General features: G+C 39.8%; 1 protein-coding gene across 4 annotated transcripts in view; it reads right to left on the bottom strand.

Moving 5' to 3' along the window:
• The window catches only part of EXOC6 (exocyst complex component 6), a 156,754-nt gene extending 129,000 nt beyond the window's left edge, over positions 1 to 27,754 (bottom strand). For 2 of the 4 annotated variants that reach the window (XM_060768715.2, XM_060768714.2), the window contains exon 1: positions 27,493 to 27,754. In XM_060768715.2, coding sequence (XP_060624698.2) covers positions 27,493 to 27,614 — 122 coding nt within the window. In that variant the 5' untranslated portion in view covers positions 27,615 to 27,754. Of the gene's footprint in view, positions 1 to 21,912; positions 22,039 to 27,492 lie in introns of those variants that run through there. The other 2 variants (XM_060768716.2, XM_067465741.1) reach the window with 1 other exon arrangement.
• Between the last annotated feature and the right edge of the window lie 210 nt (positions 27,755 to 27,964).

The raw sequence follows: 27,964 nt of genomic DNA on the forward strand, positions 1-27,964 counted from the left end.
TATTAAAAATGGCAGCTGCTACTCCGCCGAAGCTCAAGTGTTCAAAATGGAAAGTATGTTGGGTTCTTCAGGCTCACCTACACTGGTGGTGAACACAACCTGTGCTGATAAAGAAAGCGGAGAGGATGAAGCGTTGTTTTTTTCCCCCCAGTTTGGGCAAGGGAAGGGTTATGAGGTGGGAGCAATTTTAAAAAATATAGTTATTGAACTATTTTTCTATAACATAAGAAATAAAAAGAAAATGGTGGTGGGGGGAGGTAATTAAAGCTAAGGTTGGGGTTTAAGGATTGGGGAAAAGGTGTATTGATGACTTTGGGTGGGAGCAATTCTTGACTCTGCATCTTGTCACTGCATTCACACTGGGTCCTGCTTCCAGCACTGATCCACACATAAGTCAACTCAGGTTTTGGAGAGCAAGTTTTGTCAAAAGAATTTCAACTAATACACAAGTATGTACGGTATGTCCGCTTCTACCTTAGAAATCCTCTGCTCCCCCCTTTTCATGACAATCCCATCAAGAAAGCGAACACAGATGAAATCTTTGCATTGCAGTGATACAGAACCAACAAAACAAAAAGCAGCAAGAGATATTTGAATAAACAATTAAAAGAGCATTTCAATAAACACTTAAAACCTGCATAGAAAATGGACTAGAACATACAGCTAGTAGACACTCCAGTCCTCTTAGTATTTTCTCAGGTTGTCATCTCATGAACACTGAGGAAAATTTGAGCTTATGGAAATGTTTCTTCCAGTGGGTCCTACATATGAATTTCCCCCCATATATCGTATGCAACACTGCCAGCTATAAAGCAGACCTTACTGTGGAATATAAAACATATACAGGTATACCTCCTTCAATTAATCATGCTCTATAAGAAGAGAGATACCAAAGCAAAGGGCTTTCACATTTAAAAATTATCTGAAGCATAGATTCTCAATATTCAAGGGCAAATTTACAAAAGTATCACAAGGATTTTAGGCAGATTAATAACCATGCTGGCTGGGTTGATGGAAGCAGGAGTGCAGTGACATATGGAAGGCCAAAGTTCCCCAACCTTGCTGTAATCAATATGCAATAAAAGGGAGAAATATGACTTTCTCACATAATAATAATAATCATCATCATCATCATCTTTATTTATACCCCGCCACCATCTCCCCAATGGGGACTCGGGGCGGCTAACATGAGGCCGAGCCCAAACATAATACAACAAAATAATATACAAGACACTAGAAAATAAACACAACAAATACATAATACACCCAAATAAAATAAGCAATGCAAAATAACATCATAAAATCAGTCACAAAGGGTGGGTTAAATGTGCAAGATAAAATGCTAAAAACGTTAAAACCCTGGGTGAGATAGGAAGTAGAAAAAGTATACTTAAGAAAAACATCTCCTTGGATAATATCAATATCCTAGGCTGTTGTAGGTTTTTCGGGCTGTATGGCCATGTTCTAGAAGCATTCTCTTCTGACGTTTTGCCTGAATCCATGGCAGGCATCCTCAGAGGTTGTGAGGCGAAATGTCAGGAGAGAGTGCTTCTAAAACATGGCCATACAGCCCAAAAAACCTACTACAACTCAGTGATTCCGGACATAAAAGCCTTCGATTTTTATCCTAATCATGATACCAAGACATCAAAAGTGAGCATACTGAACTTCAGGCTGTATTTTAATTTCATGGGAAGACAAAATCCTTATCAATATGGCCTGCTAAAAACTGAATATGATTAGTGTCCCAGAAACGTGACGCAGGTAAAAAGAGCAAAGTAATTTCTTAGCTCAGTACCTGAATGCTTTTTCATTACAAAACTATAAGTAGAATCAGGGGACAGTGATTTAGGTCAGAAAAAACAATTAAGGGAAAAATAGTAATTGGGCAAGAAAGACAGAGAGAGATATAAATAGCTACCACCTCTCCCACTACTAAAAATGTAAGATGCAATCTGAATCAAGGCATCTACACTGCATTTGGTTCAGTCCACTGTCTGAAAGCACAGAAGGACAAAGTGCAGGAAATAAATCATGAATGATTTCCAGAGAAAAAGAGCTGGACTTGCAGAAGATGTTGCAGCAGGAAAAGGCAATTAGGAAAGCAGGTATAAGGGCATTCCTAGAGAATCTCAGAAGCTGCACCAGAGACAAAGAAAAATGTATTTAAATATGTATTTAAAGTATTTCTATATTACCTCTCAGGTCACAAGGATTCCTGAGGGAATGAATAAATAAAAACCAACTCAAAAAGGGCAGATTTTTAAAAACATATTATAAAACACATTTTTTTAAAAAAATTACAAACTGAGGACAAGAGACTACAGGTGAAATGAGGGAGGAATTGTTACAGGAGCAAAGCAAAAAAGGAAGAAGAAAATACAATATAAAGCAAATTCCAATGCTTCTTTTTAAAATTTATTTTAATAGATGGTGTTTGAACCACATTTTGGACAATTATTTTAAATTATGTTTTCATATTTCTATTAACAAATCAATTTTATCCTTACTTTGGGAATTCTTCTTCCCCCAAAGTACATGGCTGACAGGTACTCCCATGGAAAGGAAGGTTATAGTTGTACCCTGTTTCAAGCCACAAAGGGCCCTTCCAGACAGGCCCTATATCCAAGGATCTGATCCCATATTTTCTGTTTATCCCAGATTATCTGGCAGTGCGAACTCATATAATCCAGTTTAAAGCAGAAAACCTGGAATCAGATCTTGGCATATAGGGCCTATCTGGAAGGGCCCAAGGAGAGGTGGGTAATAAATTCATTATTACTATTATTTGATACACAACAAGATTAGTACACAGCAAACAAGTTCCCTATGATGGCTAATGTATTGGGTCACAGATTGGACACTTCCCAAGTGTCTAGGACTATGTGATGTATCGGTGAATAATGAGAGCAGACCCAAGTAGGGTGGCCTTTTGCAGATGACAGATGGTAATTTTGTCAGCGCCGATTGTTTTCAAGTGCAGGCCAAGGTCTTTAGGCACTTCACCCAGTGTGCCAATCACTACTTGAACTACCTTTACTGGCTTGTGCCAGAGTCTTTGCAACTTGATCTTTAAATCCTCATATTGTGTCAGCTTGTCCAGTTGCTTCTCGTCAATCCTGCTATGGCCTGGGATTGCAACATCAACTATCCATACTTTGGTCTTTTCCCCAAAATCATGAAGCCAGGAGTATTGTGCTCCAAAACTCTGTCACTGGGTTGTTGTTGTGTGTTTTCCGGGCTTTACGTGTTGCCTTCGACAACACATAAAACTCTGTCAGTCTGAATAATTATTATTATTATTATTATGGAGCCCCCTGTGGCGCAGTGAGTTAAACCCCTGTGCCGGCAGGACTGAAGACCGACAAGTCGCAGGTTCGAATCCGGGGAGAGGCGGATGAGCTCCCTCTATCAGCTCCAGCTCCTCATGCAGGGACATGAGAGAAGCCTCCCACAAGGATGATAAAGCATCAAAATCGTCCCTGCAGATGGCCAATTCTCTCACAACAGGATGCTCCTGACACGACAATTTTTATTATTATTATTATTATTATTATTATTATTATTATTATTATTCCTCCTCCTCCTCCTTCTTCTCCCAGGGCAGAAACAAGAAAGAACAAACTTGAGTCCACCAGAGTAGTATTGATTAAGCTACAGGTAACAGCCAGAAAGATAAGGCATTTATTGACATAGGATGAGATAAATCAAGTCTGTATTTAGCAGATATATTCAACTGTCTTCCTGGGGTTGTATATATTCATCTCACGTATTGGCTCAGTGTCATTCCAACAGATGTCTTTAGGGCATAGCTTCTCAAAGGGTATAACAGATAGGTAAAAATACTGCATTGTACATAACAAAGTGACAAGATTCAAATGTGCCTTTACAGTTCATACAGAAGAGATTGAAGAGCCAGCATTATTAGGATTGCTCAAAGATGCAGTCCAACAACATCAGGAGGGCCACACTACTCCGATCCATGTTATTAAGCAAAGCACGGGATTTGTCAAACAGAGTAGGACTGAATTACACCAAATTCTATTGTGACATCAAAATTAACTTGGATAATTGTAGGAACTGATAAAAGCTCCCATGAAGATTTGGTCAGAACTGGAGGAACAGCAGCAATATAATAAGATAGTTAAATAATGTATACAAGAAAGGTATTCTGAAACACTTTGTGGGTAGTATTATCAGCCACTCAGTTGAACTTGCTATACTTGATCTTCGGAGCTGTTCCAGTTTTTAAAAAGGTGGGAAGATTTGGAGCTAGATATATAACATCATCAAGAACTGCAAATGTCACAGTACGTTATCAGAGAAACACTTTGACAGCATGAATACAGGGTGCATCGAGATTGATTAAAAAGACCAGAAAGTCACACATTTGTTCCTCTTCTTTCAGATGTCATTTAAGCGATTGACAAACATTTTTTATCCAAAAATATTTTCTGCCAGCTGTTAGTACAATCAAAGACTTTTTGTAGGCCCAGTGCTTTCAACATCTCCAGAAATGACTGCACAGTGGTGACAATGATAATAATAAAAATAAAATAATAATAATAATAATAATATAATAAAATCAAGGAAGCAGATTAAACAATAGATCACATCCCTCGGTTGCTGCAAGAAGATCGCACAGACAGACTACAAGCAGAGGCATAACACCATTGCTCAGATGATTCATTGGAACTTGTGCCACAAATACCATCTGCCTGCGACAAAGAACTGGTGGGATTCAGTTCTTTGAAAAAGTTACAGAAAATGAACATGACAAACTATTCAGGGACTTCCAGATTGAGACCGACAGAGTTTTGGAGCACAATACTCCTGACCTCACGATTGTGTTAAAAAATAAAGTATGGATTGTCGATGTTGCAATCCCAGGCAGGATTGAAGAGAAACAACTGGAAAAGCTGACACGATATGAGGATTTAAAGATCTAACTGCACAAGCCAGTCAAGGTGGTCCCAGTGGTGATTGGCACACAGGGTGCAGTGCCTATAGATCTTGGCCTGCACTTAAACACAATCAGCACAGACAAAATTACCATCTGTCAGCTGTAAAAAGCCACCCTGCAAAAGGCCACTACATCACATTGTCCTAGACACTTGCGAAATGTCCAATATGTGATCCAATACAACAGCCTGCAGAGTGACCTTGTTTGTTGTGTACTAATTTTTTTGTGTTTCAAATAATTAAATAATAATAATAATAATAATAATAATAATGTATTTCTCTGTTGCCTCACTCTAAGGATTGAAACAGGGTATAACAGAGATATAATACAATAGATAAAAACTTTAACCATTTAAAACACAGATTAAAAACACATAAAGATTAGCCAACATTAAAATGAATTAGCAGCCCTATTTATCACATTTGTAGATTTGCAAATTAGGAAGGATAGTTAATACCACAGGGGCCAAGATCTGGATCCAAAATGACCTTAATCAATTAAAGAGTTGGGCTAAAACTAACAAAATTAAAGTCAAGAGAAATGTAAGGTGCCACACTTATGCAGAATAAAATGAAATGTACGGATATAGGTTTTAAAACAGAGACTGGATGGTTATCTGTTAGGAGTGGTTTGATTGGACGGCAGGGGAGCAGACTGGATGGCGTTCCTAATCTCTTCCAATTTTATGATTCTATACCTGCTCCTCTGCTCAGTTTATTTTACCCCAGTACAAACAGTAAAGCATAGGAACAAAATCAAGGTATTTTCAATCAGTCTAGATATGCCTGTAGTCTGTAGTAAATATGTACAACTTTTTGAGTCAAGCAATTAAAAAATTAATAAGATCATGAAATAATATGGTATTTATGTAACTCACGTCATCTTCAAACTGCAGTCCTATGCAAAGTAATATCCCTGACAGTAATTTCCCTGGCAGCCTGCATACATTTTTAGAAAGTTTACTCTGCAAAATTGTTACCTAACCTTAATCACAAAAATAACTGAACCTGAGAGGAGATCTTATGTGGCAGTTTTAGAAAACTCCTGAAATATGCTAGTTAGTATTCTACTGAATTCAGCATGCTAGAGAAGGCAAGAGATTGATATCCTCCAGATCACAGCCATTAGCTTTTCATTTGACAAAGGGGAGAGAAGTCTCCCATATACTACTCTATGTAACAAAATTTGAAAAGTGTACTGTTCCTGGTTTGAAAGAATTATTTCTTGTTTAATAGTATACTACTTACTTTGAAAGTAGTTGTTATACTCCAGAAACTTCATTTTTGTGGCTGCCACAAAATATGTTGAATTGGTTGAGACAGTATGAGATACTCATTAGAAAACTATAGCAAAATGTGCTACAGGATGTCCCGCCAAAACAAAGTTTTTGCAGTTTAATGAACTTTTCCCATGTATTTATGATAGATCTAATTAGAAAATGACATTTACAATACAGGAACAAAATTGTGTTACACAGTATTATTCCCTCAATATAGCAGTCAAGGATGAGTTCTGGTGCATAACTTCTAGCAGTCAAAAAGAACATCTTTTCTTTTACTCTATGAGTCACTATAGAATCATATGAATCATTTCTCCACAACACATCATATGAATCAATTCACCTCCAAAGTGGATGGAGAAAGACCCTACGTAAGGCAGAAGGACAGCGAAAGAAACCTGATGTGAGGATAAGCTGTGTTAGGGTTGGTAAATGTGAATAAGCAGAAGCTTTACCACAGTATTTAAACCAAGATATATCCTGCAGTATCATAAAAGTCACTCAAACTTGTGAAACAAGTAACAGTATTTTTTACTTTAGTTCAAAAGTTCAAACAGGGTAACAATATATACATCAGTCACTTTGAATTCAGGCAGAAAACAAGAGAATAAAACAGTCCTTTTAAAGAGTCTTTAAAATAAGCCTTGTGCTTTAAAATGATTAGGCTTCAAGATAGTTGGCACCCAGCACTATCTCCTCACTGTCCGAAGTGAGAAAATAATGGCAGAATGACAGTTAGAACCCTTGGTCTCAGCAGCTAGCCAGAGGCAGCAGCCAATCAGAACTCTGGCTCCTGGCACGCTTAGCCAATCAGCTGCTGACACATCTCTCTACAGTTAACCCACCATATCATGGCATCCTTTTTCAAATACTCTCAAGCTGGACATCCTAGCACAGCAAGTTATGAGTGTGAGTGAAATCCCAATCTCTGAGTGCCAACACAAACTCAGTCTACACATGCAACTTGAGCCAAGGAAGCCATAGAGGTATTTAATTTATAGACTGACAATGGCTTGAACAGCTGGACAATGGCTCTGGAGACTAGAGTTTGATTTCATCACTCAGCCATGTAGTAAATCACACAGTTCCAGTCTCAGGAAACACCATGATAGGATCACTTTGAGCTGGAAGTCACCATGAGCTAGAAGCAACCTGAAAATATACACCAACAATGGGTACAACCAGACCTACTTCTCACTTGCAAAGGAAAGGTTGCAGCTTCCACTGGTTTCTGTATACTAATTGGAGTGGAAGCCTCCTGTGTAAAAGAAAGTATTTTTCTATCATAGCCAGATGTCTTGAAATCAAATGTAGAAAGATTTTTGTGCTGGAATTTGCAAGTCACAAATGCCATCTCCAGCCCTTAAGATGTGTAAGTGATTATAAAGGCAAATAAAGGATACTTCAAATATCTGAAACAATAAAAGTAGATTTGGGGTTAGGTTTGAAAGGCCATTGGGGAATGTCACATCCATGGATGCTCACGTTCTATGATATATAACGGCATAGCAAAATAGTGGCATCGCAAAATACATACAGTGGCAATATCAATATTTGTTTTCTGGATTTTTCAATATATATGCTTTCAAGCCGTGGGTGGGTGAATCCATAGCACAGAATCCCTGGATACAGAGGTCCAACATTACTGTTCATTTTTTACAAAAAGAAATAGCATTATTTCTTTTACTATAAGCCTAGATGGTTCACTCCTTGCTCTTTCATATTAAAATTCTGGGTTCTCAAGTGGCTACAGCAATCTGCTCAGATATAGAGTATTACATCACTTCGCCAAATAAAGATTAAAATGAATATTGGTAACCAAGGTTTCCATTCTGCCAATTAGTTAAGGAACACAAACAGAAGAGATGGTTTCTTGCAGGCAGCACAATGCTATGCAAGTTTAATTAATGTTAATTTTAGGGCATGGAAAGGAATGTATTCCCCTATATGCATGCATATATCTGCAATCTCACTTCCAGTTAGGAGAAAGAAAAAGTGGTGTCTTACCCAAATACTGACTGCTAAATAAAAGGCTCCCCTCCCACTTATACTACAGTACTAGCACATTGTGGGGCCACAGTGGCACAGCGGGTTAAACCGCTGAGCTGCAGAACTTGCTGACCGAAAGGTTGGCAGTTCAAATCCGCGGAGTGGGGTGAGCTCCCGTCATTAGCCCCAGTTTCTGCAAACCTAGCAGTTCAAAATCATGCAAATGTGAGTAGATCGATAGGTACCACTCCATGCAGTCATAGAATTATAGAATCAAAAGCTGGAAGAGACCTCATGGGCCATCCAGTCCAACCCCCTGCCAAGAAGCAGGACTATTGCATTCAAATCACCCCTGACAGATGGCCATCCAGCCTCTGTTTAAAAGCTTCCAAAGAAGGAGCCTCCACCACACTCCGGAGCAGAGAGTTCCACTGCTGAATGGCTCTCACAGTCAGGAAGTTCTTCCTCATGTTCAGATGGAATCTCCTTTCTTGTAGTTTGAAGCCAACCACATGACCTAGGAGTGTCTAAGGACAACACCAGCTCTTTGGCTTAGAAATGGAGATGAGCACCACCCCCCAGAGTCGATTAGACTTAATGTCAAGGGGAAGCCTTTACCTTTACTAGCATATCTAAGATTCTTATATTCTTCTAGTGTAGAGGTTCTCAAACTGTGGTCCCCAGGTGTTTTGATCTTCAGCCCCCAGAAATCGTAACAGCTGGGATTTCTGGAAGTTGTAGGCCAAAACACTTGGGGATCCACAGGTTGAGAACCACTGTCTTATTGTCACTTGAAGACAGGGAATATAAATCATGCCCTTTTTGTCTTCTCATCTCTAGATTTTAAAGAGTTTCTGACCGGTTCTGAATCCATCACCATGTCCGATGAAATGCTCAGTTTTATTAAAGAAAGCAATGCTACACTGCTGAGCTTTGACGAGATTCCAGAGCTTAACATAGCTAAAGTCCACCCAAATAAGCTTCAAAGGAAAATATGAGCGCACAGTTGGTTCTCTGTGGTATTAAGCCAGTTCTGAACAACACAGGCATAGAACACCCATGAAGTTTACTCCATTTGTTATGTGGACCTCAGATGACACAATCAACAAAGTGGTTGGGAACAGTGTCATCTGTAAATGATGAAATCATGGAGAAAGAGAGAATAGCAGTAACATCCCAGGAGCCTATTCTAACCGTTTGCCCTACCTTAAACATCAATCTAGTACTGTATTTAAGTAATCCAAGCACAACTTTTAACACAACTGTTTCTTTACTAGAGACAAAAACAGTGACTCTGCACCTATTTTTCATAAGCATCCAACTTCATCAGAAGAACTCAATACATTTTTTTAAATGGATCGTAAGTGTACCTATACTAGGAAGGGTAGATGTTCTTTCTTATCGCAAAACTAGCTGCCCCCTGCCATGCATTGCTGTGGCCCAATCTGTGTATATGTGTTTTGTGTGTATATGCATATATGTGTGTATATATTTGTGTATATGTGTGTGTGTGTGTGTGTGTACATGTGGTTTTGCGCATGCATTGTAATGTAATTTTTTTTGGCTTTTTAAGTCTCTACTGCTGTGTTTTTCAATGTTTTTATGAGTGATGGTCACTCTTTGGCCTGATAGGTGTATTGTGTCCAAATTTGTGGTTTTGAGTTATGTTAATCCCACAAATAAACATTACATTTTTATTTATATAGATATGTGTGACAGTTTTGAATGTTTCAATATGCAAGTTGTGTAGAAATTATAATGTGTGGTAATACTCCATTTCACAATATAACTTCAAAGAAGAAAAACAGGCATAATTGTATGCTCTGATGGCCTGGTCTAGACTAAGATAATGCTGTTCGAAACTGCATTATATGGTCAATGCAGACTAATATAATACAATTTTAAACTTCATCATACAGCAGTATAGATGGGGCCCCAGATTCAACACAGCTGGATGTTCACATAAGTATTTTAAAGTATTGTAAACTAATCTTAATTCATATATCAGCAGCAAACATATAGTTTTAAATGATGTTATATTCTTTATGGAGATTTAAATAATAGTAGTCACAATTCTGATAGCCATGAATGACCAGAAGCCATGTCATACTTACAATTACAGACAGACCCCAAGTTATGAACATGATACATTCCGTGGGTTTGTTCTTAAGTTGAATGCGTATGTAAGTCGGAAGAGGATTAAAGTGCAATCACAAGTCTATGTGACACAATTTTTGTTCCTGAGTTATAAATGTCATTTCCTAATGGTTCTATCATAAAAACATGGAAAAAGTGTATTAAACTTCACAAGCTTTGTTTTGGCAGGTCATCCTGCAGCGCATTTTGCTATAGTTTTTCAATAAATATCTCCTAGAGTCTCAATCAATTCAACATAGTTGGCGGCAGCCACAAAAATGAAGTTGCTGGAGTACAACTACTACTTTTAAAATAAGTACCGCACAATTAAACAGGATACAATACTTTTAAACCAGGGGAATGATTTTTTTCCAAATTTTGTTACATAGTGTAATGCTAGAATTGTAGACTATGAAAGGACCTCAACAATTGGTGCAAATGGTTGATCAAACTGCTGGGCACTCAATTCTTCTGCTTCTGCTGTTGCCTGTCATTTCCTACTTAAGGTGAACCTAAGGTGAACCTATCATGAGGTTTTCTTGGCAGGATTTGCTCTTCCTCTGAGGCTGAGAGTGTGACTTGCCCAAGGTCACCCAGTAGGAAGTCAAACCCTGGCCTCCAAAGTCATTGCCCAACAGTCAAACCACAGCAACATGCTGGATCTCTCCAACGTCAAAGCAAGCAGTTCCTAGAGAAAAGAAGTCCTTTACGTTTTACAAACACATTAAGTTCTACAAGTTTGTTCTTAAGTTGAATTTGTGTGTAACTCGCAGAAGCTACATTTTTAAAGTGTAACTCTTTTTGTTGTTTATTCATTCAGTCGCTTCCGACTCTTCATCACCTCAGGGACCAGCCTACGCCAGAGCTCCCTGTCAGCCGTGGCTACCTCCAGCTCATTCAAGGTCAAGTCAGTCACTTCAAGGATAGCATTCATCCAACTTGCCCTTGGTTGGCCCCTCTTCCTTTTTCCTTCCATTTTCCCCAGCATCATTATCTTTTCCAAGCTTTCCTGTGTTTTCATTATGTGACCAAAGCACTTCATTTTTGCCTCTAATATCCTTCCCTCCAGTGAGCAGCCAGGCATTATTTCCTGGAAGATGAACTGGTTGGATCTTCTTGCGGACCAAGGCACTCTCAGAATTTTCCTCCAACACCACAGGTTCAAAAGCATCTATCTTCCCTTGCTCAGCCTTCCTTATGGTCCAGCTCTTTCATCCATAGGTTACTATGGGAAACATTGTTGCTTTAACTATGTGAACCTGCATTGCTAGTGTGATGTCTGTACTCTTAATTATTTAATTGAGATTGGTCATTGCTCTCCTCCCAAGAAGTAAACATCTTCTGATTTCCTGTCTGCGTCTGCAGTAATCTTTACACCTAGAAATACAAAGTCTATCACTGCCTCCACGTTTTCTCCCTCTATTTGCCAGTTATAAATCAGTTTGGTTACCATAATATTGGGGGTTTTTATGTTTAACTGCAACCCAGTTTTTGCACTTTCTTCTTTCAACTTGGTTATCAGGCTCCTCAGTTCATCTGTGCTTTCAGCCATCAAAGTGGTATCATCTACATATCTGAGGTTGTTAATGTTTATTCCAGTTCCTGCATGCTAACATTAGGTCTCCCACAGTTGACTTGTATTGGATGCCTATATTATTTCTATATGCAAAGTAGCAGAATAGTAAATGTAACAACTGCTGTATACAGATACATTGTTCTGAGGATCCGCAGTAAAGGCAGAACTGTATGAAATGAAGGTAGCTATCTCTTGTTCCCTATCTTCCCAATCTAAACATTTAAAATACAGTATGATTCCCTTATCCATGGAACCAGAATCTGCAGTATTATTTATTCACATCTCACAATATATATATTTCTCTAGGTATTTTATTTTTCCTCTGGCATACTCTATGGTATTCTTGGAAGAGAAGTCCTTCATTTCAATAGGATTTGCGATTATCTGTGGTATTTTGTGTATCCTTGCAAATTCTGGGATCTTATCTCCTGCAAATAAGCGAGTCATTGTGTATATCAGTATCCCTTTTGCAAAGTCAATAATACTACAACATTAGTGAAGGTAGTATTTCAACCTTTGAAACAAACATCTTATTACAAAACATACAAGGCAATTTTATTCACACTTTCTATCCAGTGCAAGTCTTGTATTCTTCCTATAGAAGTCTTTTCACTAGTAAGTCCCATAGAGTTCAATTGGGGATTGTTCCCAGGGAAACAAGTATAGGACTGCAGTATCAGCTGGATTTTCATTAATAAGTAACCTTTCTCAATTGCTAAATGCTACCCGGACTAGTATGAATGTACAAAACATTTAGCCCACATATATTCTTTATCCTGGCACAGAAAATATTTTGAGAAATTTAAAAGATTATTTATTCATACTGCAATACATAAATACGTTATCAAGTATTAGGGAGAAACAACAGAAGGGAAAAGTCATTTCTATTTTAAATAGGATTATAAAGAAGGCTAAAATTGTATTGTTGAAGGGTAAAATTAATTAGAACAGCCATAATGTTGATATGAATTAAATGTGGCCTAATTCTTTTTCAGCCCCAACCAAATTTGATGCATTAATAGGTTTCTATATGTGCTGACATACTCTTGTTGAGACTGCAGTATTCAGGGCTGCATAAATTAAAATCTGAAATCTAAAAAGAGTGATAACTTTATATATTTATGTATGTTAGCTACACAATATAGTCAATGTTATTAATACATCTGATTTTAGCAAGGTCAATCACTACCACTTCAAAACACATTACACATCTGCAAATAACCCATTATGTTGTTATACCTATACAGGGAACAGAGCCTTCTCAGCTCTCCTTTTACAGGCAGTGAAAAACATTTCACTGAAACAGAGATTTGACAATCCATTGCTTGTAGGAAAGTCTTTTTGTAGCGAGTGCAATTTTTTTATCTGCACTGTTACATTTTTAAATGATTTTATACTCAGTGTGTTTTAAAATACTTTTTATGTAAATGTGAATGGGCCGCGGTGGCGTAGCAGGTTAAACTGCTAAGCTGTAGAACTTGCTGACCAGAAGTTTGACAGTTCGAATCTGCGGGACAGGATGAGCCCCAGCTTCTGCCAACCTAGCAGTTCGAAAACATGCAAATGTGAGTAAATCAATAGGTAGGGAAGGTAATGGCGCTCCATACAGTCATACTGGCCACATGACCTAGGAGGCGTCTACGGACAATGCCGGCTCTTCGGCTTAGAAATGGAGATGAGCACCACACCCCAGAGTTGGACTCAATTAGACTTAATGTCAAGGGGAAACCTTTATGTGAATGTGTTTTAGTTTTCTCATCCTTCAGCTCTATCTTGTTTCTACACTTCTAAACTGTGCTGGGTCCCATGTTGAGACAAAGGTAAAATATAAATAAAATAAGCAAAAATTAATAGACTTCACAGCACAACTCCTACACACTATAATACTTCCTCAGGCTGCAGTTAAAGAATTTCATGCAGCAGAATTGAGCTCCCAGCTACTATATTATTATAGGAAACCTGTGTTACTACCTTTGAACACTTTTCTTCATGCCCCTAAAGGCAAGAATAAATTAGTTTTCTAGCTGTTAGTCTTCAGTTTTGTACTCTTTCATAGTGCATGTCAAAGAATCACAGGGTTGGAAAGAACTACAAGGGCCATCTAGTCCAACGTCTCCTGCAGGAATACACAATTAAACTGCTTCCAAGAAATCATTATCCAACATTGGCTCTAAGGCCTCCAAAGAAGGAGTTTCCACTTCCTTGCAATGCACTCAATTCCACTTTAAACAGCTCTTACAGTAAAGAAATTATTTCTAATGGTTAGGTGGAATTGTTTTTTCTCATAGTTTGAATCCGCTGGTCCACAGTCTACTCTCTGTAACAGCGGAAAACAAGCTTATTCCATGTATTACATGCCATCTCTTCAAATATTTATGAACAGTTAATTCTTTATAACGCGACTTGCAGTTTCTCAAGTCACTCCTGACATGACAAAAAAAATCCCTGTCACTGGTGGACTTGATAGATAGCACTATGTTAACACGGTTTTTGTTCCTGGGTTATGAATGTCATTTCCTAATTGGTTCTATCATAAAAACATGGAAAAAGTTGATTAAACTGCCAAAACTTTGTTTTTGCGGAACATCCTGCAGCACATCTTGCTATAGTTTTTCAATGAATATTTCATCGAGTTGCAGCAAATTCATCATAGTTTGTAGTAACCACAAAAAAGAGGTTTCTGGAGTATAACAGCTACTTTCAAAATCAGTACCACACAATTAAACAGGAAGTAACACTTTCAAACCAGGAAAATGTTTCAATTTTTTTTACATTCTGTTGTTAGCTACTATAGTCTGTATCTTTTAATAATATAGACTTTTTATTTGTTAAGTTTTCAAATGTTGTTACATAGTGTAGTTTAAGAAGTACTGTGCTTAAACTATTTGATGTGGGAGACCAGAAGGGTTCTTCCTCCACTTGCCCAGGATCCAAAGCATGTCTGTGTCCATTAACTACAATGTTTTTCATCCTTTCTTGGTATCTATTACAGACCAGCAACTAATACGGTATTTCCCAAATTGGTACCAATTAATGGACAACAACTCTGACAACTTTAAAATCTGATTTTTCCCTCTCGGTCATTGGCAAACAGTAACATACCTTTTGTTTAATTAAAGTTTAACTCCCCATATTAAAAAGTAACACCAGCCCAAAACAAAGTTACCCAAGACATTTGGCTTGACTGCGAGAGTACAGAAAATGTCATCACAACATGGCCTGAGGTTGTTGACCCATGAGGGAGAAACGCCCAGAAGCATCTCTCCTGATCTCCAATAGTAAACATATATATGACACTCTAAATCTGCTATCAGTGACAGCAACATCAGCCAGTATTGAATGACAGCACCAGCCCTGTCAACAAGTATTAAAGATGGGATGCAACAACTTTAATATGCATCAGGGTGCATCTCTGAAGCTCTAGGTGCTCTCACTGCCTATTACAGGGGAAACCAGCTGATCCCTAATCCATCTAAAACACAGACATGTGGTTTTCACCTTAAGAACAGACAAGCATCCCAAGCTCTGAGGATTACCTGGGAAGAAATCCCACTGGTGCATTACAGCACACTCAAATACCTGGGAGTCACTCTGGACCATGTTCTGACCTACAAGAAGCACTGCCTGAATATCAAGCAAAAAGTGGGTGCTAAAAACAATATCATATGAAAGCTGACTGGCACAACCTGGGGATCACAACCAGACACAGTGAAGACATCTGCCCTTGAGCTATGCTACTCTGCTGCTGAGTATGCATGCCCAGTGTGGAACACATCTCACCATGCTAAAACAGTGGATGTGACACTTAATGAGACATGCCGCATCATCACGGGGTGTCTGCGCCCTACACCACTGAAGAAATTACACCGTTTAGCCGGAATTGCACCACCTGACATCCGCCGGTAAGTAGAAACCAATAGTGAAAGAACCAAGGCAGTGACATCTCCAGCTCATCCCTTGTTTGGGTATCAGCCAGCACGTCAACGACTTAAATCAAGAAATTGTTTTCTAAGATCTACAGAGACACTCGCTGGAACACCCCAGCAAGCGAGAGAGTTCAAAAGTGGGGCTCAAACCCAGAACCTCAACCAATGGCTGATACCAAATGAGAGACTCCCCCCTGGGAACACAGGAAACTGGGAGACTTGGAGGGTGCTGAACAGACTGCATTCTGGCACCATGAGATGCAGAGGCAACCTTAAGAACAGGGGCTACAAAGTGGAATCCATGACATGCGAATGTGGAGAAGAGCAAACCACCTGCTGCAATGCAATCTGAGCCCTACTATATGCACAATGGAGGACCTTCTTGCGGCAACACCAGAGGCACTCCAAGTGGCCAGCTACCTATCAAAGGACATTTAATCAACTACCAAGCTTGCAAACTTTGTGTTTTGTCTGTCTGTCTGTCTGTCTGTTTGTTTGTTTGTTTTGTTAAAAATGTAATACAACTGTCTGGTTGCTCCTTACATGATAAATAAATCAATAAATAATGACAGCAACATCAGCCAGTATTGAATGGCAGCACCAGCCCTGTCAACAAGTATTAAAGATGGGATGCAACAATTTTCATATGCATCAGGGTGCATCTACACCCCAGAATGAATGCAGTTTGGTGCTGCTTTAACTGCTATGGCTCGTTGCTATGGAATTGTAGTTTGGTGAAGCACCAGCACGCGTTGGCAGAGAACGCTACAAACCTGATAAAACTGCAACTCCCATGATGAACCTTGGCAATTCATGTGGTGTCAAACTGCATTCATTCTACAGTGTAGATGCAGCTTTAGTCCATGAGAGCTTAAATGACAAACGTCTTTCTCTCAGTCTCTAAACTGCTACAAGATTACTTTGTATACTAATATTCCAGATAAACATGACTAATATTGGAACAAGCATACTGACGACATATGATAATGTTATGTCACTGTATCATATCAGATCTACAAAGAGCTGTCATTATATCATCACGGGAAATTGTTATATGATTCCAAGAAGAAGGTGTGCGTCAAGCTAGCTATTCACCATGTAATATATATGCAAAAATCATTCCAGCCAACCAAGAGCCGACCTAGATCTCCAAAGACATGTCCAACTACTAATGTGGCAAGAAGTAATCACCAATGAAAACATCAGACCTGTTCCACCTGCTTTGAGCAGGATGACATTACAAAGGATATCTTTCATATCAGAACACAGCCTTTTGAATAAAAAGCAGGCCAATTCCAAGTAAACTTGATAAACTCACCACTTACAAAGGAAGCTGATTTACAAGTCTGGTGACTAGCAAATAGCCAGGCACACCCACCAGCTTTGACAGATACCCAAATGCAAACAACCACATCATGCAGGTTACATAAAAAGTACTCCATGCTCCTTTCATAACGCTGCATAATTGCTTCACCCAGAGGGAGGAGATAATTGGAGATCATTATGCTGAAGCTCTATCAGCATCAAGGAAAATGAGATACAGGACTCCCCTCAAAAGCCCTCTACTTGTTATGATATCCCTGTAATACAGATCCTACCCAATGATCTGACCAGTAGCAATAGCATAAAAACATTCAATAGAATAGCCAGAAATCATGTCTCTGGGAGAATATCCTTTATCCAAAATGCTTGGGACTAGAAGTGCTCTGGATTTTTTTTCCAGATTTTGGAATACCTGTATCTGCATATATTGTATGCAGATAATGAGATATTGTAGAGATGGGACTACAGTCTAAACACAAAATTCATTTACATTGTACACCTTATACCTGAAGGTCATTTGACACTAATATTTTTTATTATTATTTTGTGCATGAAATAAAGTTTGTTTACCCTGAACCACCAGAAAGCGGTTACTATCTCTGCCGATTTTGGATTTTTGGAGTACTTTGGATTTTGCAATTCTACATAGGGGACATTCAGCCTATACTGACAGTTTTGTTTTCTGATGGTTCAATGTATATAAGCTTTGTTTCAATTGATTAAAAATATTTTGTATAAAATGGCTTCTCAGGCAATCTGTATACATGAAACATAAATTAATTTCATGATTTCACTCGGATCCCACCTACCCAAAGGCATATTTTATACGTATTTTTAATAATTTTGTGCACGAATAGAGTTTGTTTACACTGAACAATTGGAAAGCAAAGGTCACTAGCTCAGAAACACATGTGGACCATTTTGGATGGTTTCGGATTTCCAAATAAAAATGTTCTAGCATTTCTCTTGGCCTTAGAACAGCATTTTCTCTAAAGCAAGAGGTGTTTCGGTTTTCATTTGACAGCCTCTAACCACAGGCAACTGGGGAAGCAAAGAGTCTGGGAAAGCTCGTTTTAGGGCTATTTCTGTTTTCTATTTCTCAGGAGATACTTTCTGAGATGCTTTCTGCATAGCTTCGAAGGCCAGGTGACTTGGGGAGAATCTGCACTGTATAATGAATGTGGTTTGACACCACTTTAACTATTATGGCCCAATGCTGTGGGATTCTGGGAGTTGTAGTCTGATGAAACATCAGTATTCTTTGGTAGAGAACATGAAAGACCTTGTAAAGCCCACCAATAACATTAAGCAATGGCAGTTAAAAGCAATGCCAAACTGCATTCATTCTATGGTGCAGATTCACCCATAATTTTACAAATCTTCTCTACCAAAGTGTGCCAAGACTTCACCAAACTACAATCCCAGAATTCAGTTGCAAGAGAGCCATGAACAGAATAACTTTTACTGTCATTGTATATCGCACAACTAAATTAAATGCCATCCTCAATCACATTATATATGACAGGCATTGTAGTCTCAAACTGCGTTAATTCTATTGTATAGATTCACGTTTGGTCAACATAACCACAGACTGCTTTGCCTGTTCCTCCTTCTGCATTTACACTGTAGAATTAACACAGTTTGACATCACTTTCACTGCCATGGAGGAAAGATGTAAAAATGAATATTGGAATAATTATTTATTCAATCAAGTCCAATCGTACAAGTCCAATGTACATGATAACACGTACAATTTGAGATGATGTGCAGAAGGACAAGAAAGAGAAAAAGAATGGATACAAAGTGGTGAAAACAATGCAAATAATGTACAAAGACTAAGAAAAATGTGTTCATAGTTAAAGATATAGAAGAATATGCGGTATGGGGTAGGTGTGGAAAAAAGTGAAAAGAATAGTAACATTCTAAAGAGATGAATGGATAATATAGAAATTCTTTATGATATAAAATGTGTTTTAAGCATGAACTTTAAATGCTTTGTTTCATCCCTGTTTTATGTCTTTTAATATGAACTTTACAAAAATAAGTTTTAATATGAATCCTTTATAGAAATATATTCTATTGCACAGGCCTAACCACGCTATCCAGTTCCCTTGTCTGCCTTTGTCGTATTTCTCTGTTGGGTTCTACTAGATTCCCTATCTTTTTAATACCATATTATTTCAGGGTCCTTATTAGGTTCCTGAATGTCTTGTCCTTATTTTCCAAGGTTTCTAATGGGAAAGGGTCAACTTTATTTGTAATTTATTTTGCCATTTTTTTTCCAAATTAGCAACATCGATAAGCAGGGGCTAACCTTTAAGTTCTTGGATTCATCAAGCCCCACACATCACATGATGTGTTCTGCATACAAAGAAGCCAGACTTGGCCATGGTAGTCCATGCTCTTGTTACATCTTGAATAGACTACTGCAACATGTTCTACGTGGGGTTACCTTTGAAGACTGTTCAAATAGTACAACAGGTGGCAGCCAGATTGCTCACTGGAATGACATACAGGTCATGTACAACCCCTCTGCTATAGCAGCACCACTGGCTGCACAATTCAAAGTGCTGGCTTTAGCCTATAAAGCCCTAAACGGTTCTGGTCAACCTTACTTCTCCAAACGTATCTCTCCCTATGAACCAGTTTGGATGTTAAGATCTTCTGGGGAGACCCTGCTCTCGGTCCCACCCCCTTCAAGGGCAAATAGTGGGGACGAGGGACAGGGCCTTCTCAGTTGTGGCCCCTCGGCTGTGGAACTCCCTCCCCAGAAACATAAATTGGTCTCCTCCCTCCTGTTTTTCAGAAAGAAAGTTAAAACTTGACTGTGGAACAAAGCATTTGGGGAGTAGTGTGATCACAGTGCAATATGCAACCACAGAGTTAATATAATTTATCTATTTATATATTTACAACATTTATATCCTGCTCTTTTCACCCCAAAGGGGACACAAAGCAGCTTACAAGTTAAATGCACATACAATATATTATATACAATATATTTTATTATCAATATTATATATATTGTATGTGTATGTGTGTGTATATATATATATATATATATACACACACACACACACAAATATGTTTTATGATTAGCATGGCACAATATTAGTATTATATATTAGTATATTATACTATACCACTATACTGCAATATTATTAGTATTAAATATAATATATAATATACAATTATTATATTGAATTATTATTAGTATTATATTGTATACACACATATACACGCACAAAACACATATACACAGACTGGGCCACAGCAACATGTGGCAGGCGCAAAACCACATATATATACGCAAATACATATATACACAAATATACACACACACACACACACACAAAACACATATGCACAGACTGGGGCCACACATTATAATGCATGTGCAAAACCACATATACGCACATAAACACAAATATATACACACATACGCACATAAACAAAAATATATACACACACATATACACAGACTGAGCCACAGCAATGTGTGGCAAGCGCAAAATTATTTATTATTATTAATAATTAAACTTTATTTGTACCTGGCTAGCATCTCCCAAAGGACTCGATGCAGCTTACACAGGCCAAGGCCTCAGCACAACAACAGCATAACAACAACAATACAATTCAAAGCAAATCAAAAAACATAAAGCAATAACAACAACATTACACCATAACACAGTAAAAACCAGGGCCGGGCCAAGTGATGGGTACAGATTAAAAAGTGCTAGGTGTGACAGGTAGCATGTTGGATTTCTGGGCAAGTGCAATGTGCAGAAAATCTTAAACCCTAATAAAGTGCTTCTGGGACATAGTGCTGGGGTTTTCCTATTCCGGAATAGCCAGGTCTTCAAGCTCTTCCTAAAGACAGCCAACGTGGGTGCTAGTCTGATGTCTTTGGGGAGGGTGTTCCAAAGTCGGGGGGCAGCCACAGAAAAGGCCCTGTCCCACATCCCCACCAAACGCGCCTGCGATGCAGGTGGGATCACGAGCAGGGCCTCTCCGGATGAACGAAGGGAGCGCGTGGGTTCATAGACGGAGATGTACCACATATGTATATGTATACACAGACTGGGCCACAGCAACGTGTGGCAGGCGCAAAACCACATATGTATACGAAAGCACACATATACACAAATATATATACACACACAAAACACATACACACAGACTGAGCCACAGCAATGTGTGGCAGGGGACGACTAGTAAATAATAAATATGGACCATGCTATTATGTATTAATTACTTAATTAAAATGGCTTCTTAAATTAAAAAAAACTTTCCCTACTGTGTCTATACGCTTTGACATCCTGGGAGTTTTGGGGAGTCAAGATCTCTTATTTGTTTTGCCATGCCCTTGTAAAACTACAAGTCCCAGGACCCCCATAGCATTGGTGTCAAAACTCTGTCACGCCCTTTGGAGAGGAAACCCTGCAGGGCAGAGGTGAAAGGGGCAAAGTCTAGCTGAGAAAGTCACCATGCAAGAGCCTGGGGGGAGGAGGAGGAGGAGAGCTCCTTCCTTCCCTGGCCTGCCTTGGGAGGAACTGTCACTGCAATTGCTGTTTGCAAAGAGAGGGAGATGAGGGGGAACTAGGCAAGGGCTCTGCCTCAGCGCCTTCCCCGCTGCCAGGCCTCTCCCTGGCCCAGCAAAGCCCCTCCCTCCCCCTCTCCGTCCTTCCTTCCCTTCCCCTCCCCTCAGCCAATGCCTCACCTCAAGGTGGGCCCCACGCAGGCCGTCTCGGTGCTCTCAATCTCCTGCAGGATCCGCTCGTGCTCTGGCAGGCTCTCCGCCATCTTTGCCGCGGAGGGAGGGGAGGGAGCGGAGCAAGGAGGAAAAGGGGCGGGGCCTGGACATACCGCGGCCAATCAGAGAGCGGGAAAGCCTCCCCGGCGTGTCTCCCCTGCCGCAGGTGTCAAAAAAGGCGGGCGGGGGCGGGGCCTGGAGGAGCAGGGCCAATCAGAGAGCGGGGAAGCCTCCCTGGAGTTTTTGTGTGTGTCTCCCCTGCTGCAGGTGTAAGGCAGGTTGGGCATTCCCTTCCCAGGCATTCCAGCATCCAGAACTGATCATCTGGGGGACTCAGATGCACACTGAGCAGGGCCCATCAAATCACAGGTGGAGCATCCTGAGTTGAGCCAGAATTCCAACTAGAATAGAATCACTATTATTATTATTATTATTATTATTATTATTACTTTATTTGTACCCCGCTAGCATCTCCCAAGGGATTCGATGCGGCTTACAACAGGCCCAACACAATACAACAATACAGTACATAGCAAATAAAACAGTTAAAGCAGAAACAATAGCAATAGCAATACAACAAGACATTATTAAAAACTGAGCCGGCCGGAGTAGGGTACAGGATTAAAAGTGCTGAAGTGTCGGAGGGATATAGGATTAAAATATAAGTGCAGTGTGCGGTGAGGGTGATCTTGGCTCTGCTAAGGTGTTTCTGGGCTTTGGTAGTGGGCTTCCTAATCTAAAAAGGCACGTTGGAACAGCCAGGTTTTCAGGTTCTTTCTGAAAATCGCCAAAGTAGGGGCCTGTCTGAGATCTTTTGGGAGGGCATTCCAGAGGCGGGGGGCCACCACAGAGAAGGCCCTGTCTCGCGTTCCCACCAAACGCGCCTGTGACGCAGGTGGGATCACGAGCAGGGCCTCTCCTGATGACCGGAGTGAGCGTGTGGGTTCGTAGACAGCAATGCGGTCACGCAGGTAGGGTGGTCCCAAACCGTTCAGGGCTTTGTAGGTAAGCACCTGCACCTTAAATTGGGCTCGGAAAATAAACGGCAGCTCCTTAAAGTGGAGCTCCTTAAACAGAGGGGTTGACCTCTCTCTGTAATGGGCCCCCGTTAACATCCTGGCTGCTGCCCGTTGGACCAATTGGAATTTCCGAGCCGTTTTCAAGGGCAGCGCCACGTAGAGCGCATTGCAGTAATCCAGTCTAGAGGTGACTAAGGCATGGACCACCCCGGCCAGATCAGCCTTAGCTATTCTATTAGCTCTGAGGCCACAGAGTGAAGAGGGGCAGCCAGGAAGACACAGCTCCATCCTGTCTCCTGCAACATCAATCAGGAGCCCCTCAATATATACAATATAATGATATATCATGTTAATACTCTGCTCAATTTTTGTTATTTTATATTATATCCTGTGTTTATCTTGTATTATTTTCTTTTGTTATATTTTATTGTATTTTATTTGATGTATTATTTATTTATTTAAAAGTTTTATATCCCAATCTTCTCAACCTCCGCGGAGGGACTCAGACCGGCTGACAGCAAAGATTCAATGCAACACTAAAAATCTAAAGCATAATACATCAACATTCAATTACCAAATACATATAGGATAAATTACATAAAAACCGTTCGCCAAGCTAAAATCGTGTCCAACTCTGTCCATATATTGTGCTCAGTAACTTTGGTCGATTGCCGGTCTCAGACATCATTCCACAAAAGCTTTGTTCCACATCCAGGTTTTCACTAGTTTCCTAAAGGTCAGGAGGGAAGGGGCAGATCTAATTTCATCCGGGAAGGAATTCCATAGCCGATGGGCCACCACAGAAAAGGCCCTATCTCTTGTTGCCACCACACGCGCCTGCGAAGGTGGCGGGACCGAGAGCAGGGCCTCTCCAGATGATCTTAACATTATTATTGTATTATTGTATGTTTGTATTCTTTTTGCCTTGTTGTAATTGTTGGGCTTGGCCTCATGTTAGCCAACCCGATCCCCTTGGGGAGATGGTGGCAGGATATAAAAAAAAATATTATTACTATTTATTTATTTATGACTTTTCTACCCCACCTTTCTTCACCCTGGAGGGGACTCAAGGCGGCTTTATACTTATGCAACTATTCGATGCCTTCAAAGACAATGCCAATCTGCTACCGAGCACAATTCAAAGCCCTAAACAGTTGCTGTCAAGCCTACCAGTCAGAACATATCTTCCCCTATGAACCATCTAGGAGGTTAAGATTGTCTGAGGAGGCCCTGCTCTCTGTCCCATTTTCTTCACAAACACGGTTGGTGGGGAACAAGAGACAGGGCCTTCTCAGTGGTGGCCCCTTGGTTGTGGTAAATAAATGAATACATTAAAACATTAAAAACATAAAACAATACCTTCACTGTTAGCCACATTATCCAAAGTCATAGTCTGGGCCATTCCGATTGTCAATTGCATATAATTCCATATTTATCTATTGCACAAGATTTATAACCACCCTGTCTCCCCGAAGGGACTCAGGGCGGTGTCCAGCAAAAGTAACAAAGTGGCAAACATTCAATGCCGAAAACAAACAAATAACAAATCAAAACAGTGGATGAAACAATCTCACAACTTCACAACCTCTGAGGATGCCTGCCAGAGATGCAGGCAAAACGTCAGGAGAGAATGCTTCTGGAATATGGCCATATATAGCCCGAAAAACATACAGCAACCCAGTAATTCTAGCCATGAAAGCCTTCAACAATACAATAATTATATACGAGGATTGAATGAAAAGTAATGCCTCCACCTTTGTAACTGCTCAACAGATGGCAGTACTGATATGTGGCAGTTACTGGTTTGTTCAGTAGACTCTCCTCTACAGTTCTATTTTGGCAGGAAGCTTTAGCATTGAACAGTTGTATTGTTAAAGTGCAAAGTATGGAACCCTGGGCAGATGGTCAATGCGACTTAAGCAACATGCAGTCAGTGAATTCTTGACAGCAGAAGGTGTCACCTCAAAGGATATTCATCAGAGATTTCAAGCTGTTTATGGTGATTGTGTTAATGTGAGTACTGTGAGTCATTGGGCAAGTAAGTTTAAAGATGTTGAGATGGGAACAACTGACTTGTGTGACAAAGAGTTGGAGGTCCTGTAGCAGCAACCACCGAGTTTCACAAGCAAAAGGTTGACAGATTGATTCAGGATGATCATAGTATCACTCAGAGAGAAATTTCAAGCATAGTTGGCATTTCAAAAGAACGTGTGGGTCACATTACTGCTTTGCTTGGCTATCGGAAGATCTGTGCACGATGGGTACTCAGGATGCTGACTCCTTAAATTAAAGCACACAGACTTGAAACTTCAGAGACTGGATCTCACCACCATATGACACCCTCCATACAGTCCAGATTTAGCACCGTCTGACTTCCATCTGTTCCCGATAATGAAAGAAGATCTGTGGGGACATCATTATGCTTCTGATGAAGACATTGAGACAACTGTGAGACGCTAGTTGCTGGTTGCGGAAACAGAACGTCGACTTCTTCCGTGACGGCTTGGTATTCTATTTCAATAATTGCCTATCGGCTTTCAACTCACCAGGACTACCAAGGCACTGTGCAATGAATATCTTCATTATTATCATTTACATGTTTTTAAGCAGTTCTAAACTTATGTTTTTAATAAGAATGTATGTGTGTGCTTGTGCACACACACACACAATGTATTTCACATTACTTTAGCTGTTATGTCGCTGTAATGTATTTTATAACCAAATGTTAGTCCCAAAGTGCATCAACACCGTAGAATTAATGCAGTTTGACACTACTTTAACATCCATGGCTCAGAGCTATGGAATCATGGGAGTTGTAGTTTTACAAGATCTATAGGAGCGGGACGCAGGGAGCACACAACGCCCTTGTTGTTCCAGCTCCACTGGCTGCCGATCTGCTACCGGGCCCAATTTAAGGTGCTGGTGTTGGCCTACAAAGCCCTAAACGGTTCCGGCCCAAATACCTTTCTGACCGCATCTCGACCTATGAGCCCACGAGGACCTTGAGATCGTCTGGGGAGGCCCTTCTCTCGATCCCGCCTGCCTCACAGGCACGTCTGGCGGGGACGAGGGATAGGGCCTTCTCGGTGGTGGCCCCTGCTGTGGAACACCCTCCCTGCAGACATCAGACAGGCGCCCTCCCTTATGTCATTCCGCAAGAGCCTAAAGACATGGTTATTTGAGAAGGCGTTTGACTAAGTGCCACAACAATTGGCAATGACGACTGGAACGGAATATGGATTACGAGTTTGGTTTATGATTCCAAGATGAGACGGCGCGGATGATTTAGTGTAATTTGTATTATTGTTGTTGTTGATATTTGTTGTGTTATTGCCTTATTGTAAACTGTTTTTATATGTTGTACACCGCCGGGAGTCGCCCTAGGGCTGAGAACGGCGGTCAACAAATGCAGTAAATAAATAAATAAATAAATATAGCTTTCCCTGTCAAAAAGTGTTGGCATCTCACCAAACTACAATTCCAAGGAAAAGTGGAATGGAGGAAACAGAAAAGAAATATGTTGAAAGTGAACAGTGAAGCATGCCCACCCTGGCAACAATAACTGCTGCAACCCTTTCTTATTTCTTATAAAATCCCATATTATGTGCTTTGAACTGGGCTATATGGCAGTATAGACTCAGATAATCCAGTTCAAAGCAGATATTATGAGTTATCTGCCTTGATATTCTGGGTTATATGGCTATGTGGAAGGGCCCTATGACAACTTTATGAAAACCTGGTACAAAAATGCTTCATCACCTTATTTACATTATATGATGATGCACAGATATTACAGGACAAATCAAGTGTCTTATACTAATAGTTTCTGCAGTGTAATCTTCTTCGTAAATCAATACACACAAGTACAGCTATGTTATTTTAAAATACTCCCATGAGCTACTATAAATAAACTCGAATATGATACCATGTAATCTGATATGCATTACGACAAAAAAAAATCATGAAGAGATTTGCCTTTTTTTGTTTGCTAATTGCTATATTTTAACACAGGGTAAGTTAATCTTCTATTACAAATATCAGATAATTCTGTATTTAATTATGTAGACTTATCTAGAAGCATGCATATGTTTAACAGGCAATTCGTATATGAAGTGCAACCCCTTCCCCCCAAAAACAACTGCATTATTTGTTTCTTTAGCATAAGAACGGAAGATATAAATATATCGTCATAAATCAACATTTCAGCTGTTAGTAAAAACCTGTTAGCCATACCACCACAAAGATAGACCTAAAACAAATAATTCCATCACACATTTTGATCAGAAATGGGAATGAGAAAAGTATTTTTTAAGAACAGCCTCTTAACATCCTGAACTTAAATGCTTTTCATCATAGTAATTGAAAACAAAGAATGCATTTTCAGCTTTGGGATGTCAACCTGTACAGGCTGGTTTATAACTAGGTCTGTTTTTATTAAAATAAGAAAATATAGTATAATTGCTCTGAATATTTTACAACAAACCCAGCGGAAGGAGCATAAAGTACATTCTTGGCAGGAGATACTCACCCTAAAGTGATTCCCAGGGGCAGCTCCAAGTATTTAATCTCACCAAGGACTGTTTCATACACATTATCTTTGTTTTCTTCCATGCAAAATCCATCTGTGTTAGGACTGGCATTGGCAGCCATGGTAAAGCACTAAACTGTTCCAGGCATAAAGGGAGGACCGTCTTCTTTTAATATCACCGGAATGAAAGACTCTCTCACCAGCAAAAGGAGAAAGCAAATCCTGATTTGACATTGGGCGTCCTGAAGACATTCTGCCCACAAGTGTGACACAGCTGTTGTCATCCAGCCTGCTATAAGTAGCCTTTTCCTTATGACCCCAGACTTGTTATGACGCCAGATCTGTTTCATGCCTACCTATTTTAATGCAGCCAAGAAGCAATCAATCAAAATGCTGGATGTTTATTTTATATAACCATAAAGCCTGGAAATGTTGGTAAGTTAGACTGCAACTCCCACCCACCTCCACCTGG

This window comes from Anolis sagrei, chromosome 3 (assembly GCF_037176765.1).
Source record: "Anolis sagrei isolate rAnoSag1 chromosome 3, rAnoSag1.mat, whole genome shotgun sequence".
Taxonomy (NCBI): Eukaryota; Metazoa; Chordata; class Lepidosauria; order Squamata; family Dactyloidae; genus Anolis; species Anolis sagrei.